A 19186-nucleotide genomic window follows, 5' to 3' on the forward strand; every position below is an offset into this window, starting at 1 on the left:
ATGCTATTCCAATCTCAGCAGTACAAAAAAACCTATATCCGAACTGTTTAATTCTCTCCAGTTTTAGTATGATTTATGATCTATGATTAGAGCTGTTAACGAGCTGAGCTGCTCGGGCTCGGCTCGGTAAAAGCCCGGCTCGGGCTCGGCTCGTTAGTCAAACGAGCCCGAGCCTGAGCCCAATATGAGGCTCGTTTACATCCGAGCCCGAGCCCGAGCAGCTCACGAGCCCAAACGAGCTCTAGTCTCCTACTGAAAGATCTTATTTCAGCACCATAATTCATAAAAATCTGACCACATAGAGAAAAATAGCCTGTTATCGAGCCCGAGCTCGAGCCCGAGCCTAAGCTCGGGCTTGTTCTAGAGCTCGTAATTGAAACGAGCTTTACGAGCTCAAGCCCGAGCCTGTGCTTTGCCAAGCAAGCTCGAGCTCGAGCCCAATACATGGCTCGTTACCGAGCCCGAACTTCTATGAAACGAGCCGAGCCAAGCTCTCCCAGGCTCGGGCTCAGCTCGTTAACAGCCCTATCTATAATCAATACAACTCCCTTGGAGTTCTATCTGTACAAGTCATAGGATAAGTAACCAAATTGAACCACAGAATTCTTATGATGATTTGGTTTCATGGGATTTAAAATCTATTACATTCCTAAAACTATTAAAAGCTTTAAAATTACTTTCTTTTTTTTTCTTTTTTTTTCTTTTTTTTTTTTTGCTTTGACGGGTTTATAAAATTCGTACGAATACACCCAAGAAAATTAAAAAACACAAGCTCGTGGAGTGCCAGTGGCAGCTCCCCCTCTCCTGACCACAGGACATATCCTGAGTGGTGGGCTGCGTAGGCAGCTACCTAGTCAGCCGTCCCGTTGGCCTCTCTGAATACATGCCTGGCCTCGAAGGCCACATCATCTCTCACCATCATCTCAATGTCTCGGATCAGGTGGTGGTCTGTGCTCTCACCACTCGGACCCCTCCGAATCAACCCAATGACCGTAGCCGAATTGCCCTCCAGGATGATCGAGTTGGCCCGCAGCACCTGCCGCGCATGGCGAAGACCTGCCCAGGCAGCTCGTAACTCCGCCCCCGGAACTAATGTGTCATAAACTGGTAACCGCATGCTGCCACTACCCTTGAGTGAGGGTCCCACATAACAAAGCCTGCCCTGCCTCGCGTACCTCTATTCAGCACCGATCCTTCCAAGTTGACCTTGAGGAAGCTCGAGGGTGGGGGCTTTCAGGTGAAAAACACCGTCCGAGGAGCTGCCTGAGCAGAGAAGGAACCTCAGGTGTCCGAGGAGCTGCCTGAGCTATTAAGGATATATCTGAAGGGATGGTGGGTTTGGACTCCATCGCCAGTGCTCGAGCGGACTCCGCAACAAACCTCGGCGACATACTGCGCTCGCCGAAGGTGCGAGCGTTCCTTGCCAGCCAGATCTGATGGGCTGTGCAAGTCGCTCTAATGGCCTCCTGACATGTCCAAGGACTAGCCAACCATTGTCGTATCATCTGTAGGAAGAGTCGCCTCTCACGCCAAGCCTCCGGGATCCCTGTCCACTGCCATGTCGACCTCGTCCATGTGCACTGGAATAGCACATGGTCCATTGAATGCTCTGCACCGCAAGCCCCGCACTCCGCAGGGATACCCAAACCACGCCTGCTCAGCACTGCTCTCGTCGGTAGGCGGTCCCACGTCACTTTCCATAAAAAAAGTGCTGCTCTTGGGTGGAGCCCGGACCTCCAGATTCAGGTGCAGTCCGACCCTCGCTCATGCTTCCGCTGAATAACCCGGGATAGGTCTCCCAGTCTGACACTGGCCCTGTATTAGGTGCCCCAAACCCTGACGTCTGGCCCCTCACATCCTGGTACTGGGAGGGACTGGATCCTCTCAGCAAGGTGTACCCCGAACAACTGTCGTAGTCTGGCCTCGTCCCACTCTGCCCTTCCTAGTGCTAGGAGGTCCCACATCCGGAGCTCCTCTGCTGCCTCAGTATCCACCATGGTCGGTCAGCATCTCAAAGAAGTGCTATCCACCCACGGATCACCAATCATATCGATGCTCCGTCCATCGCCCATCAACCACCTGGTGTTTGCCGACATAGTCGGCAAGTATCTTCCAATCTCGCACCACATGAAGGAGATTCGACGGCCACTCCATGCCATCTCTGAACCCCCTCGACCATATCTGGCTGCCATCACCCGACTCCAGAGCCCGTGTGGCTCCAACAAGAAGCGAGCTGCGTGCCGAGCAATAAAAGCCTTGCGCCTCTCCAGGAGGAACTGCACTCCCAGACCGCCCTTGCTGATGGGAAGGCAGACCTGCTCCCAGGCCACCAGATGTACCCCATGGCTTCCACCGTGAGACCCCCACAAGAAGCTTCGGAGAAGATGCTCAATCCTCAACAGAGTCGTCTTTGGTACCACAGTGTTGGCCATGAGATATACCGGCATGGACCCTAACACCGATCTGACCAGTGTCAATCTCCCCATCATGGATAGAGATGACGCCCTCCATCCCCCCAACCTGCTCTGGATCTGCTGTACCAACCCCGAGCACTCTGCCACCCGTAGTCTCTGGCCTGTGATAGGTACTTCCAGGTAGATCAGTGTCCCCTCCTGCTCTAGTATCTGCAGAATCCTCCGGATCACCTGTTTGACTCTGCTCTCCATGCTAGGGCTGAACTGAATAGCTGACTTCAGGAAGTTCACTCTCTGTCCGGACGCCGCACAGTAACCCGCCAGCATCCTGCGAAGGACCCGTGCATCAGAAACCTGCGCCCTGGTCAGGAGAAGACAATCGTTAGCAAAGAGCAAGTGAGAAATAGGTCCAGCCCCCGGTGCTGGAACATAGGCCTCCAGCTCTCGGCTGGTGCACACACCCTGCAAAGCACGGGACAGGATGTCAGAACAGATAATGAATAAGTAAGGAGATAAGGGACATCCCTGACGCAGCCCCATGGTGGACTCGAAGAAAACTGACGGTGTGCCGTTGACCAAGATAGAGAACTTTGGTCTCCGGACACACCTCATGACCCATCCAATCCATCGCTTGTGGAAGTTGTAAGCCTGCAGTGCCCTCCGAAGAAAGCTCCATCTAATCCTGTCATAAGCCCTCTTCATATCCAGCTTGACTGCCATCAAGTGGCACCGCTTCGTTGCTCGCTGAAGATCCCACATCATCTCCTGGGCCAACATAACATTGTGGGAGATGTTCCTCCCAGCTACAAAAGCCCCCTGCTCTTGGCTGATGATGCCCGACAATAGGGGCTTCATCCTGCCCACCATTATTCTTGCCACAACCTTGTACAAGGTTGTGCACAAACTGATGGGCCTAAAGTGACCAGGCTCTACCGTTTCCTGATGCTTCGAAATGAGCGCGATGAAGGTGGCCTTCCAATCGTCAGGCATGGCTGTTTGGGTGAAGAAGCACTGCACAGCCTCAACCACCGCTCCCCGAATGATACCCCAGTACTTTCGAAAAAAGAAAGGGGGAAACCCGTCAGGTCTCGGAGCCTTGTCTGCTTCCAGAGCCCAGACTGCCTCCTGCACCTCCTGTGCCGACACTGGTCGGACCAGGGTCGTATTCTCGTCATCATCAATACCCACATCTGCCCTCGGAAGGTGGTCACCATCATCAGAGTCTCCATCCTCCGTCCATTTGGCGCAAAAAAACATCAAGTAAGACCTGTCTGACGGCAGGCTCACCATCCACTCGGCAGCCAGACCTATCTCGCAATGAGTGGATCATGCTCCGCTGTCTCCGGATAACCGTCATCCGATGAAAGAACCTAGTATTACGATCACCCTCGCTTACCCACTGGACCCGAGATTTCCGTCGCTAGAAGATCTTATGCTGCCGTAATAATGAGTAGTGGGTCGCTAGAAGCCCCCGAAGGTCGACCATGTCATCCATTGGGAGCTCGCCTCCTAGGTCTTCTTTCCTCTGCAACTCAGCAATCGCAGTCTCCATGCCCTCCAATCTCCGAAAAATGTTGCCCACAACCTCGCAATTCCAACGGCGAAGTCGCCTCTTGGTCATCTCGAGTTTGCGCGAGCTCCGTTGCATTGCATCCCCCCGCAACGGGACACGCCACGCATCGCGGACAATATCCCAAGACTGGGGGTACGATAGCTAAATCTTCTCAAAGCGAAAGGGGCTGTGATGACAAGGTCCCGATGACGTGGAGATCAGCAAGGGACAGTGGTCTGATGCAATCCGGGGTAGATGACTCACTCAGCAGGTAGGAAATCGAAGGATCCAGTCTGGGGACGCAAAGGCCCTATCTAATTGCTCCCAAATTCTAGCACTGCCGGATTGATTGTTGCACCAGAAAAGTCGTGGTCTCGAGAAACCTAAGTCCACCCAGCCGTTTCGCGATACAAAGTCGCGAAACTCTCTCCTATCCACTCTATCCGTGAATACTGCACCTCCCCTCTTGTCACTCGCACTCTAGATACAATTGAAGTCACCAACTATCATCATCGGGATACCCTAGGCGGCCAGGTTGGTGATCTCCTGCCAGAGGGCTCTCCTAACCCTGTGATCCGTGCTCGCGTACACACCGCACAGCACCCACGGATCAGCGTCATGTTCCGATATAATCATAACTACCTGTTGAGAGCAGTTGTGGAAAACATCAATCGTCGTCACCCCTCGCCTCCACAAGACCAAAAAGCCACCAGACAGCCTTTGGGATTCGACTGCATAGGTCTCCCAGTTCCTCCTCAAGTGCGCCTCAGTCGGCCGAGCCCATCGCCAGATAACCTTGTCTCACAAAGAAAACAGATCTCTGGACAGTGGACCTACACTAGCCGCTTAAAGGAAGACATGAAAGATGGCTTGGCTGCCCCCTTACAATTCCATGCTAGAATCTTCATGGATCACAATCCGTGTGGTCGGCCTTAGACTCATCCTCCCCCTGGGCCTCGAGAGCTGCCTCAAACTGGCGGCCTAGGCCGCCCTGCTGCTCAACCTTATCGCATACACCGGATGCGACACACATGACTGCCACCCTAACGCATCGTACGACAGCTGGGTGGTCCCCATCTGCCCTGCCAGCCATAGCTCTGCCCATGGAGCAGTTGCCACTGCCACCTGCGTGCGTGAGTCCCTCATGGGGTGCCCCTCTGGGCGGCACCCCTACCGCACCCTCTCGTGGCGTCAGTGGCTCGGCCGGACCCTCCAAGTGTGACCCAAGATGGCCCCTGGCCTCGCACCCACCGAGGGCAGCCTCCAACTGCTCACCCAAGGCTAGAGTCGGAGAGCCAAACCGGAAGACCCCATCTGGGCCTCTCCCAAGGCCCTCATGTACGTCCGACGGCCCCAGCTCTCCCAACATGTCCCACGTGAGGAGGGTTTGACTTGCAGGCAGGGGGGTCCCCCGCTCGGAATCCATCCCTGACAAGGTGGCCTATACTGGAAAGGGAAGGGCCTGCTAACGCCCCGGGGTCCAAGATCAAATCTCCCTGGGCCTGCAAGTCCCGCTAGACCTAGGCCCCCAGACCAGAGGCTGACTGGGCTTGTGGGCCCCCAAGGTAAGGGCTCGCGGGCCCTGCTTTTGAACCAGGGCCCGCGGCCCTGTTGTGTCATCCCCCCGCGGCCCCGGCTGGGCCTGCGCAGCCTGTGCGCCCCGAGCGTGCAGCTTGACCACGGCGCACGGCGCGCCCTCGGCGCGCGACGTGCTCCCGACGCGCGGCGCGCCTTGGGCCGTGACCACCGGCCCATTTACCTAGCGCTGGCCCTTCGGCCGGCCCAGCAGTAGCCGGCTGGGCCACCCTGCCTGGGCCCTGTAGCGGGCCGAGGCCCGCAGGCGGCCTGGGCCGCTTGTTGGTGTGGGCGCGGGCTTCGCTCGGTTCGCTGGGCCTCGGGTCAGCTCGACTGGGATCTGGACTCCCCCCAGCTCGTGACTCGCGCTTGACTCCGGGTCCTCCGACGCGGCCTCGTCGAGATCGTCGACCGAGTCAACCCAGAGAGGGGCGAGGGCTTCCAGGTGCGGATCGTTCCCCCCACCAGCCTGCGACGAACGGCGACGGGCGACTTTCGCCGGCTTTTGCCAACCGTCAGTGTCCGCCGGGGACACCGGTAGGGTCGGGCGAGCAGCCGGTGATGTCGGTCGAGCTTGGGCGACTCAGGCCCCAGATCAGGCTCGGTCGTCTCCGGGCGAGCCGCCGAAGATGGCGGCCGAGTCGAGGCCGACTCAGGCCCTGGTTCGGGCCCAGTCGTCTCCCTCGGCCGAGGTGGTCGATTTTCTCGCGGCGGGGGTGTCCGCCGTGTCGCCACCATCCAAGGGCCATAAACTGGCCCTTGGGTCTCCACCCCGGCACTGGGAGGCGGCGAAACAGGCCAGCCCCCCGGGTCCACCACCACTGAGGGCCGGCCCTCCTCTGGTCGGGGGGTCACCGGAAAACGGCACGCCGCCTCCAAGTGACCCATCTGCCCACACCGGGGGCGGAGGACCGGCACATTTTCGAAGACGAAGGGCTTCCATCGCACCTTCATCTTCCCCTGGATCAGAACCCCCGGTTTAAGGGGTGCGGTTGCGTTGACCGCCACCTTCACCTGGCGAACCCCATCGCCCGTTGTTGCTCGGTGACCCCATCCACCGCAATCGGCCGGCCTGCCCGGGCTGCAATGTTGAGGATGGTCGACGTCAACCAATACTCCGGCGGCAGGCGAGGAAGGCGAAGCCACACCGTTACCGTTGTCACGGCCTCCTCCCCTGGCTCAAAATCTGGGACCCAAGGGGCCATGGCGAGGAGCTGCCCCGCCACCACCCACGGTCCCTCATTAAGAGCCCGGTCCCGGTCCGCTGTCGACCGGAAACGCAGAGCTAGGTAGTCGTCCGCTAATGGGACGATCACCACCTCCTTTAACTTGCCCCGGGAAGCCACATCCTTGGCCACCTATTCCGCCGGAACGCGGCGGCCAAGGCTGCGAACCATGGCTGCCCGCTTGTCCCACTCCAGCCGAGCCGCCGCTATGGGTTCCTCCGGTAGTGTCAGGACTTACGGGAAACGGCGGCTCAACTGCTCCACCTCCGCGGCTGTGGGCCATTAATAATAATATTCTATCTAAAATTAAAATAATGATATGATAGCATCTAGTTTTGGTGGCAAAACCATTTCCAGACGCAAGTTATCCACATTTTGAGTAAAAAGTCAGGCCTAGGTGGAACCTGAATGCCATCTTACCATTGCCTGTGTGGCTGAAAGAAATACTAAATAGTTAGCAGATGTGATACTACAAATTGGTACTGATTTGCCTGAATTGCTTTAGTAAATAGATGAACTCCATGGAAATTACTAATTTCCTAATGCTTTCTTTCCAAGTCGATAATATTCAGTCCTCTAAGTTAGGTTACTGTTCATAGCATTCAGGTGCACCATAAAAAAAATATATATATGAGTACTCATGTGACAAGTAAATCTGGCTATGCTGAATCATACTAGCATGCAGATTAAAACACACAAAAAAAGGGAGAAGAAAAAAGCTAGTCTATATATAAAACAGCCTCTTTTTCTATTATGCATGTTCTGAAACTTCTAAGAGAAATTATAATCGAATGAGTAAGAAATATTGAGGCTCACCGTGTCAGGTCCAATGAGAGGATCCACATACAGAGTGTCAGGATACGCAGGATTCTTAACACCGGTTGATGCCCACAACAATCTTTGCTTCTTAGCACCTTTCTTTACCAAGGCCTCCCATCTTGGACCAGAAAATTTCTTTTGATAGAGCTAAATTCTGTGTTTTGAATGTTGTGGTATGATTCTCTATATAATATTTGTCAGTATAAGTCAGTATAAGTGCATTAATGTCAGTATAAGTGCATGGATATACGAGGTATAGGTTTCGATTTATGTTTATATCATATTCTTCTTTTTAGCTTGACTTTCGGCAGGACCATTAGTATCCTTCACTGGATCTTCAATTCAGAAGTTACTGGTTTTGATTGGGAAGGCTGATGATTTTTTTTTTGTTTTTTGGTAGAAAAAGACTGATGATTATTGCTTATCAGTTTCTTTAATGGAGGGGAGCATCTGTAATTGCATCAATTTTATAATTGTTTGGTGTGAGTTTGATAAACGAACTCTTTGATTCAAGTTATATACTTTTTCTTCCTGAGTTATTATTTGGAATTAAACATGAAGTCATACGTTTACTAAAGCATATGTATAAGTGAAATACATGGCAGGAGAGAACATCCAAAGAATTTAAGCTTCCTGTCCGGAGACCAAGTAGGGATGGTGCATCTCAAAGAATTTAAGCTTGGACAATGTCGACTCGGACGCCCCTCCTTGCTTTCTCTCAAAAAATAGAAGGATTCAGCTTCCTTCGCTCCCATCCACAGTTGGATCATGCACCGCACAGCTCTCAAAGCAATCACAGGATGATGGATATAACAAAGATCCTCCCTGAATTTAGGTTCGTTTCCGAGAGAAATCACATTTTAGACTCCAAATCCCATTGGAAAACTTCTTCATAGTTCGCGAGGAGACGTCCCTTCACTCCAAGGCTTAGACAGAAAACCCCAAGGGAAATGATCTCTTCCCGAGATGAAGAGCCATCTCACTCGGCGCTGTGACGTCTTATAAGGAGAGCGTGGGGGGCAGCCTCATCTGACGTAGCTGGGATTTCCTTCGGAAAACGACATTCCGGAGCTCCACTTTGAGGGACGGTGGTGCTGTGCCTTCCCCAACTTTTAATTCCGCTGCTATATGGCTCAAAAGACCGTCTCAATCCGATCACTAATTTACAGGCTTTGCAATTTGCACCATCCATATTACTAATGATTGTGATCCCCAACCACCCAGGATGCTTAAATTTGAAACTGACTTCCTGGTGATGGCTACTGCTAGTTTACTTATTCCATAATTTTTATATAATTTAAATAAAAAATTAGAAATTTCAAATATTAAATTAGAAAAAGGAAAAAATAGTTTCCAAGTATCCAAATCCATCTTTCTTTCTTTTTTTCTCTAACTTCTTGGAATATCAATTAAATCATTTAAAAATTATAGATCTTCTCTCAATTGCTTGTTCCAATCTTCTTTTTCCATTCATAGAGAGATCCAATCGTCAAAATCAATAAAAAGGCCATCATGGACTAAGATCCAAACGGATCAATCTTGGTGGGAAGTACTGCCCAAGGAGAAGAAAAGGTGACTTCCGGATCAGAAGTCGAGTAAAGAAAGCAGTATCGAATAGAACGGGCTCAAGTACACGAGCGAGGGAGCGATCTCCATGAGGGATGAACTACAATCCAGAGTGAAAGGGAAGAGCGGCCGATCCGATGGCTGAGAAAAGTTCCGATGGTGCGGAGCATCTTATTAATATAACAAATACTATTCTAACCAAAAAAAATTATTTTTTTAGTATTAATTTATTGAAAAAAGCAATTCTTAAATAGAGTCAAACACATCTCTTCTATATATATATATATATATATATTTGAAGTAAACCAAGTCAATGTATAATCCATGCGGAACCTGTTTTTTATGGAGGAGAAAGCACAACTACTAAGTTATATTTTGGTTGTTTCTCTCATACAATTAATAACATCTTTTAAAAAAAACAATATATATTTCATTTTCAATAATTCAATTATCAGATAGAATTGTTCCTTGACAATAATTTAAATAGTCTAAATATAGTATTTAAGCAACCTTTATAGATCCTAATAGTAGAAAACTTAGGTATAACCTCGTCAAAAACAGCTATTTAGATAAAGTTATACTTGGCCACTACTTAAATATTTTCCACATAAATTAAAGATAACATTGTAACTCAATAAAGAGTTATGGGTAATTTAATCATTTTAATTCAAAAAAACTACTCTTTAGACCACCACCAACCTATCAAAATATTTCTATTTCGATATTACCCATGTTCTCCTCCTCCGACTCTCTTCACTTGGACGTCAGGCCTTAACTAATTAGGAATAAAATTGGATCAAATATCATTATATTTATATATGTAATTATTTTGTTTGATGAATACAAATGCGAATATGAATGTTAGTTATATGTAAAAATTTATATTTATATTTATATTTATTTTCAACAGATATGGATACAAATCGAATCTCAAAGTATAAATAAAAAATATTAAATAAAAGATAAATTAATTTAATACAATGTTATAAATAAAAAATAAATTAATTTAATATAATTTTAACATGGTCATTTATTTTTTTAAAAAAATATGATTACTATATATTAAATAAAATTATAAATAAAAATAAATATTTGAATGTATATTGGATAGTTATTTATTTATATTTATATTTATTTATTTTTATTGAATATAGATATGAATATGAATAAGCATATTATTGGATGCTAAAATTTACACCCGATTCAATGGGTCCGGACATCAGACGACTTTCACCCCTGTAAGTAACCCTTCTTCCCTTCGTCTTTAATTAGTCTTTACTTCAAATTATCTAATCGTAATCCATAAATTCTCTCTCTCTCTCTCTCTCTCTCTCTCTCTCTATGGCTTCGATCTCTAAGCTCTCAAACGGTAACCTCGCCGCCGCTTCTTTCCGCTCCTCTTCCGCCCTCCGATCCGAGCCGAAACTCTCACTCAACTTCCGCACCGGGGCTCCGATTCGGAATCGAGTCTCGCCTCTCCGCCTCTCGATTCAAAGAGATCGTGTGGAGAGGAGCTCATTGGTGTATGCTTCTATTATCCCTCCATCTTTCTTTCTCAATTCTCTCCCTCTATGTTTTGATTGTTTTAGTTCTTGATCTGTAGGTTTCAATTCATTGTTTGAACAGTAGATCAATTCAAAGATTCTGAAAGGTCGCTCCTTTTTTATTAGAAAATTATATTTTTTTATTTATAATGTTGATGAGCTTTTGCTATTTTGTTCTTCTGATTGGTCGAGGCAGTCTAGTTACAATGGTTGAGAAACTGAAGAGCTTGAGTTTGGTTGGTTTGATTTCTGTTTTGTAAAAGACTTGGATTAGGTTTATGATTGCAACTTGACCATTTAAAGTTAAAATATCATATATATAGTTTTGCTGAAAGTTTCATTTTTGTGCATGGTTCTATGTATTGTTCTGTCAAAGGAATCTGAATTAACCTAAGCTATGTTGGTAAGTTATTAACAGAGCATTTTTTTTTCTTTGTTTCTTGTCCTCAATCTGAAATCTCTCTCTCTCTCTCTAAAATTTGAGCTTTCCTTTTTTTTTTCTCCCAAAATATGATCATTAAACTTGAGCCCCACATTGGGGGGTCGCACTAAGAGCCTAAACGTGACTCCCATAACGCAAAAGGAGTTTGAAACACATGGAGACAAACTATTCGAAAATTAGCACGCAAGAATATTATTTTTTTTAAAAAAGTAGAGGTATTGCATTGGATCTAGAACTCTTAAAAGGATTAGTCAGCTTATATAGATGTAGAATGCTCAAATAGATGAAACGATGTAGAGAGAAAGAACTATGTATTGAGAATAGAATTTTAAGATAAAACTCTCATTTGTTATTATTTTTTTAAAAAGGTAGAGGTATTGCATTGGTTCTAGAACTCTTAAAAAGATTAGTCAGCTTATATTGATGTAGAATGCTCTAATAGGTGAAAAGATGTAGAGAGAAAGAGCTATCTAATAAGAATGGCATTTTAAGATATTTGGGGCCAGGCAAAACTCAATTCAACACCTTGAAGTGGGTAAATTTTCCAGAATACCCAAAGGAGTTTGAAATCTTGTGTTCGTAATACACGCATGGATGCATGCATTCTATGCATGTGTATGTGTATGCATACAGATACATCTGCAAGAGTATGCATGACTGTGTATGCACCATAATGTGCGTGAGGTTTTCCATTGTCTAATTTTTAACTTTTATTCTGACTTTCTGAGTTGGCACTTTATGGAGATTTTTTCTGTCAACTCTATATTCCAGTGTGAGATGTTCCGAACAAGATGGAAATGGTGCTCCAGCAAAGAGAACAGCACTCCATGACCTTTATGAGCAACAAGGGCAATCTCCATGGTATGATAATCTTTGCCGCCCAGTAACAGATCTGGTTCCACTCATTGCGAGTGGAGTTCGAGGAGTTACCAGCAATCCTACGGTAACTTTTCTTATATGTTGAAAGTTAAAAAAGCCTTTTTTCAACATTTTTAATCTTTAGCCTTCAAATCTGATTATCCGCTCTGTGTAATGCTGTTGCAGATTTTCCAGAAAGCAATTTCATCATCCAGTGCCTATGACGAACAATTTAGGTAGCTAACTATCTGTCTAGCTCCACTTTGTTAATTCTCCATTCATACCACATCATCTAGTGCAGATTTTCTTTATGCATCAATTTTTGATGTTTTGTTACCTCAAACTTTTAGTGTTTATTTTTAATGCTAAACCAAACACTGCTGCAGAAATAATGGGCATATGTATATTATCTTTATGACAGTCAGCAGCAATTGCTGGATTTTCAGCATCGCTTATGCACTGCTGAAAACATAGCATTGTTTTTTTTTATTAATTGGTAGAATAGTTCACTCTTCATAGGGATTATTTAGTTCATGCTTTCTCATCTTTTGTGCAGAATATTCTCTAGAAAGCATTTACTATGCAAAAGTGCTGCACAGCAACTGTTTTTCCTCTAACAATTCCTCATTTCCCTTCGACAAAGAATGACTAACAAAAAACACCAGATAATGAGTACAATAACATTGCTATTTCTTACAAAGACAGAGATATTATTTGTAATTTCTCGTTAGTACTAAAATTATTCATCACGTTGCTTATCGTGCTTGTCTTATCGTTCAGTTGACGGCGGTTAGGAGATGTGTGGACCATGCTAGGCTGGCCTTGGGACAGAATGTTATGATCAAAAGTTTTTTTTTTTGGCCATCATATATTATATCATGCTTGGCAGGGCAGGCACTTTTGGTTTTCTATCAATTGGTAGTTGGGGCTCAGAAGACATAATTTTAAAAGAATAAGGTTGGATTTCTTGAAAGTCTGTCAATGTGAAACTGCATCGCAAGAAAAAGATAAAACATATCCTCTTAAGACCCTTCAAAAAAAAAAGACATCCTCTTATGGAATAGTCACATTTCTCTATTGATGTAGTCTAAACCTTCTCCATGTCAATGTTTCAAACCATCATTAGCCTTCTTGCTTTTAGAATGCAATCGTTCATGTCCAATGTGATGGATCTCTCTCAACGAAGGTGCTGGATGACATATGTTGGATGTTGGGAGCATAATTTAGTTTTTGGCCATCATGTATTTTATCCTGATTGGCAAGTACTTTTGATTTTCTATTATTTGGTAGTCAGGACCCAGGAGACAATATCTTAAAAGAATAGGGTTGGATTTCTTGAAAGTCAGTGTGAAAACATATCACAACAAAAAATATAAAAGACATGCTCCAATTAAATTAGTCGCATTTCACAATTAACGTAGTCTAACCCTTTTTCATATCAATGTTGCATACTAACATCAGCCTTCTTGCTTTTAGAATGCAAACCTTCATGCCCGATTTGATGGATTTCTCTGAATGAAGGTGCTTCACAACAAATGTTGGATATTGCAAACATAATTTGGTGAATGTATTTTATCTTAGGTCACCTGTGTCTTTTCTTATTTTGATAATTCCACGTCTTCCTAACAGTGTAATATCTTTGCAAAAAAGGACACATACCCTACCTTCACACACATACACACACACACACAAAAAAAAAAAAAAAAAGAAAAAAAAATCTCTGGCAAAAAAGAAAAAAGAAAAAAAAGGAAGAGGTGTCTCCTCGCAGAGATACATAACTGCTTCATGAGATTTGGGAACCAGGAAGAAAAGTACTTTTGATAAAACATAGGTTACAGTGAACTTTTATTATTTTTATTTCCATACCTTTAAATCTTTATTAAAAAGTTCACTGCTTGAGACCTTCTCAGGTATGAAATTACTGTTTTTTGGAACATGTACGTCTTAGTCAGTTTAAAGTAATGTCTTCTATGTGATAATCTATGAATTCATGATGATTTCAGGCAGCTTGTTACAGCTGGAAAAGACATAGAAAGCATTTACTGGGAGCTTGTTATAAACGATATTCAAGATGCATGCAAGCTTTTTGAACCTATTTATGAACAAACAGATGGCGGTGATGGTTATGTATCTGTTGAAGTCTCTCCTAGACTTGCAAATGATACCAATGAAACTATTGAAGCTGCAAAATGGTTGCACAAAGTGGTTAATCGTCCCAATGTCTACATAAAGATCCCAGCTACTGCAGAATGTGTTCCTTCAGTTAAAGAAGTAATCTCAAATGGTATAAGTGTCAATGTTACAGTAAGTTCCATTGCTTACGCTTCTCTTGCCTGCTTATTGGCGATTAGGATTAAAATTTTAGAATGTATTGTGTGCACTTGTAGAATATATAGTTGAGTCATGCCCTATTTAGTAATCAAATGTCTACATGATTTTATCTTTGTATTAAGATCATCGTCATTTGTATTGATCTGATGCTTAAATCTGTGAGACAGATGTTTCTTTCTAAAAGGACGTGGATAGAATGTGAGACTTAATAGAGAAAGTTTTCTACCAGTGTCACCAAGAAAACTTCTGTTTCCTTGCCCATCTTAACTCTGCCTTCTTTCTTGCTGGAAGTTCTGACCACCCATCAATTGTGCACAGTTTTTTTTTTTTGGTGTTCATTTTCTTTCTATTGATGTGCTTAATGTAATGTCTTTCAATTGTATTTTTCTTTTGATTTTGATCTAAATGTCATCTCCCAATGGAAATCTAGCTATTCTATTTTGATTTATCAGTGAACTCCTTTGCATTTAACCTTAGTGTCGTATGTTGCTCATATGATTGATTAGTATGTATTACTGATGACAGCTGATCTTCTCGCTATCAAGATATGAAGCGGTCATTGATGCTTATTTGGATGGCCTTGAGTCTTCTGGGCACGATGACCTATCTAGAATTACCAGTGTAGCTTCTTTTTTTGTCAGCCGTGTGGACACCCTTATGGATAAGATGCTTGAAGAAATTGGGACACCTGAAGCTCTTGATCTCCGAGGCAAGGTAAAAATATAAAATGCCTTATGACCTATGTTCATTTGGAAACATGGAAATGCTAGAAGTCTGATCATGGTTTTATTTTAAAACTGCTTTAGGCTGCAGTGGCTCAAGCTGCTTTGGCATATAAGCTCTATCAAAAGAAATTTTCTGGTCCAAGATGGGAGGCCTTGGCAAAGAAAGGTGCTAAGAAGCAAAGATTGTTGTGGGCATCAACCGGTGTTAAGAATCCTGCATATCCTGACACTCTGTATGTGGATCCTCTCATTGGACCTGACACGGTGAGCCTCAATATTTCTTACTCATTCGATTATAATTTCTTTTAGAAGTTTCAGAACATGCATAATAGAAAAAGAGGCTGTTTTATATATAGACTAGCTTTTTTCTTCTCTTATTTTTTGTGTGTGTTTTAATCTGCATACTAGTATGATTCAGCATAGCCAGATTTACTTGTCACATGAGTACTCATATATATTTTTTTTATGGTGCACCTGAATGCTATGAACAGTAACCTAACTTAGAGGACTGAATATTATCGACTTGGAAAGAAAGCATTAGGAAATTAGTAATTTCCATGGAGTTCATCTATTTACTAAAGCAATTCAGGCAAATCAGTACCAATTTGTAGTATCACATCTGCTAACTATTTAGTAGTTCTTTCAGCCACACAGGCAATGGTAAGATGGCATTCAGGTTCAACCTAGGCCTTGACTTTTTACTCAAAATGTGGATAACTTGGATCCCAAAATGGTTTTGCCACCAAAACTAGATGCGATCATATCATTATTTTAATTTTTAGATAGAATATTATTATTTAATTTTATTTTTTTTGTCAAAGATCATGTAAAAAGCCAGTATTTGAGCATGCAGGTTTCACATTCTGGTATATTCAAAGCCTAGTTAATTCAATCTGGTATTTATGTACTTTAGATCCCCTCAAAAAAGTAATGGACTTCAGAGAGCATGGCTGACTAAATTATGCACATGTTTGATCTTCTATGCTTTCAGGTTTCCACCATGCCTGATCAAGCTCTGCAAGCCTTCATTGACCATGGCACCGTCTCAAGGACCATTGACTCAAATCTGTCAGAGGCTGAGGGTATCTATAGTGCGCTCGAGAAGTTGGGCATTGACTGGAACAAGGTTGGGTCTCAGCTTGAAGTTGAAGGTGTCGACTCCTTCAGGAAGAGTTTCGACAGCTTGCTTGTTAGCCTGCAAAAAAAGTGCGATTCCCTCAAGGTGGTCGGTCTGTAGGTGGAAGCTAGTGTTTCAGTTCCCAGCTATCAGCCGTCCTAAATAAAGCTGGGTTGGTTTTTTAACTTGTAAATTGTTCCTTGTTGTAAGATGTCGTCTGCTTTATGTGTACTAGGCAGGCTGCGAATATATGGTTTCTGAGGATACTACATAGCAAGTAATAGCACCAATTTAGAGCCATGAATTTTCAGAGGGGATCGAAACCAGCGAAGATCTCAAGGCAATGAATTGGTAGCCAGCAATCCTTCACCCAGTGCCACCTTCCTTCACCTACATCCTTTCCAGAAAAAATTAGGTTCATGATTTATTGCATTCTACTAGATATTCAAATGCAGCCAATCGGCACAGTAGTTTGATGCTTCTGAAGTAATTTTAAAGCTTTTAATAGTTTTAGGAATGTAATAGATTTTAAATCCCATGAAACCAAATCATCATAAGAATTTTGTGGTTCAATTTGGTTACTTATCCTATGACCTGTCCAGATAGAGCTCCAAGGGAGTTGTATTGATCATAGATCATAAATCATGCTAAAAGTGGAGAGAATTAAATAGTTCAGATATAGGTTTTTTCTGTACTGCTGAGATTGGAATAAAATGTAGAAGAATTTGGGAAATCCAAAAGAGAAGTTTCTCTTTTCATAGACTTCGATCAACAAAGTGCACACCAATTTGGCCAAGCAAGTGGATCAATTAGTGGTACGAAGATTTCAGAAAAGGTGAATGGATTATCTTTGTACCAATTTTTCTGTACCAATTATTTTGTGTTAGTACTGTAGGATTTCAAAGGTAAAATGGGAAAACAATTGAAAAATCTTGCATGGTAGTAATGTTTAAAATGATGCAGAAAACATGATAAAGTTAAACACAGATTGAAATAATTAAAATTGAAAGAAGCAGAGGTTCTCTGCTTACTAATGTACAAAACCAACCTGATAAGAATGGTAGTGATTGGGAGTTCTGGTTCGGTCTTGTGGGTTATGAAGACACCACTTGAACTGATTCAGAAGTAGCTCTTCAGAGAGGCGTAACCTAAGGTGTGGAGGGCGTAACCCAGAGGCAGCTCAACTAGGTTGTGGAACCCATTGGCACCATCCATGATTGCACCAAAGTGCTGGATCCACTTCCTTTCCTATAGAGTCTATGCTATAATCCTTGCTTTACCAATCCTAGCCTGCTCATCCCTAGAGATCTTCTCTCAACCATCTGTTACTTACCTAACCCTCCCATTTCAAATTCAAACAGTACCTTTGGTTCCATTATTGGGACTTATAGGTTGGAAACCTAATTGATGCAACTCCTAAATTTCATCTCTCAAGCAACTCCATCATGATGCTGAAAGTTCCTCAAGCTCTAATGTCAGCTCCTCAGCTACCATCCTAGTTACCAAAGTGATCTCATAATTCTTGCACGCACTGAAACCTCCTCAGCTGGCTTCACAAAATCATTCCTTCGTTAACCATAAAGAAGAAACTAAAAATTCTAAAGCTGGAAGAAATTAACCATAAAGGAGATGATATCCTATTCATCAACTCCCTCACCTTATGAGATCTTATCAAGCTCGGCTGCAGATGTGGCCTTCTACTATCTAATGAGGGGCTAGAGGCATCAACCATCAAATTGAAAATCTTGGAACCGTAGAGATGCAAAAGAAGTGGCTATTAGATGGCCATTTTTAACAGAGCCTAAGGGTGTTGAAGGCCTCTCTAGAACTTTTGGGTCGTTGAATCTTATGCTTGAAATGCTTAAGGATCATGTATCATTTCGCTATTTTAGCTGTCTCATATTCTTAGTGTATGTTGGTCTCCTTTTGGGTTCCAGGAATCTGCTGTTGCACCATTTGTTATCCCAGTTCGTCGTTTGTCATTCAGATGCTTTCATCCAAAGCAAATATCATTTATTGAATAGCAGAAAATATATGTTCAGTGGCAAAAATATTCCTCTTCTCTATGTTCCTCAAATAAATTTCTTTTAATGCTCAGTAGTGCCATCTCTTAAAAATTGTCGTCTCCAAATCAGAATGTCAATCCTAAATTAGAACATGAGAGGAATAATAGATCTAGTTAAATCCTCCGAATTCTCGATGAACCACAACTTAAAACATCTAAGACCATGAGTGTTTAGATCTGGATAAAAACATAGCAGAAACTGTAAACATAACCACACAATTTGAAAACTGAAACCAAATCAAAGTTGGAACACCGGTGCAGGAGAATAGCTCTATTTTATATTTCAACATCACACAATTTGAACAGGTAAGATTGGGAACAGAGTTATAGGCGCTTGGATATCTGAATCAAGATAAAGCAGCAACTGTAAGGATAAACAGCTTACAAATTCACATCTACATCATTCCTATAAAGTGCTTGCTTGAAAAGTTGAGACCTATTTGTCTGTACCAAGAATGTGATGCTTAATGGCATCCATGACAACAGGACCCACCACAACATCTAGGCAAGCATTGAATCAGGGTAACCACCTGGCCCCTAGAGCAATATTTTTATTAAACATTGCTGCCACTTGATGGTCATTTGATTAAAATTTCACAAACTTCAAAGAAATCCTTAAAGGCATTATTTGTTGGCAAGGTTTCTTCCAAAGGTTTAATTTTTATTCACGAGAAGGGTCCCTGCTTTGCATAAGGAATAACTGGCTAGGAAATCCAATTAGACTATCTGCTGACTATCCATCTAGCTCTACTGGGACGACTAAGTAATTTCCAAGTGGAATCTATGTTCCAAAACCTGTCCTGCAAGAATCATGATCTTGCAAGCAGTGAAAATGAAATAAGAAACAGAATAGGGATATGCCAAGAAACAGACAGTTACAAATTGCACTTAACAGTAGCTAGTTGTTGCTTAATCAAACTTTTCTAATATCTGATTTCTTTTATCAAGATCT

General features: G+C 43.7%; 1 protein-coding gene across 1 annotated transcript; it reads left to right on the plus strand.

Annotated features, from left to right (window-relative positions):
• Positions 1–10417: 10417 nt before the first annotated feature.
• On the plus strand, positions 10418–16479 carry LOC149751604 (uncharacterized). Its single transcript, XM_089926067.1, has 7 exons — positions 10418–10675; positions 11910–12081; positions 12183–12232; positions 14000–14300; positions 14853–15041; positions 15134–15316; positions 16044–16479. The coding sequence occupies exons 1-7, from the start codon at positions 10494–10496 to the stop codon at positions 16287–16289; spliced, it is 1323 nt and encodes a 440-aa protein (XP_089782193.1). The 5' UTR covers positions 10418–10493; the 3' UTR covers positions 16290–16479.
• Positions 16480–19186: the final 2707 nt, after the last annotated feature.

Source organism: Phoenix dactylifera, chromosome 11, assembly GCF_051530095.1.
Source record: "Phoenix dactylifera cultivar Ajwa chromosome 11, Ajwa_hap1_PhDact_Kaust_v1.1, whole genome shotgun sequence".
Taxonomy (NCBI): Eukaryota; Viridiplantae; Streptophyta; class Magnoliopsida; order Arecales; family Arecaceae; genus Phoenix; species Phoenix dactylifera.

What these genes read in the sequence shown, in the direction of transcription:
- LOC149751604 (XM_089926067.1), top strand. Translation starts at nt 10,494, where the DNA reads ATGGCTTCGATCTCTAAGCTCTCAAACGGTAACCTCGCCGCCGCTTCT. An exon ending in GCCTATGACGAACAATTTAG is followed by an intron (nt 12,233 to 13,999) that starts GTAGCTAACTAT and finishes TGATGATTTCAG; the next exon opens with GCAGCTTGTTACAGCTGGAA. An exon ending in CTCTTGATCTCCGAGGCAAG is followed by an intron (nt 15,042 to 15,133) that starts GTAAAAATATAA and finishes AAACTGCTTTAG; the next exon opens with GCTGCAGTGGCTCAAGCTGC.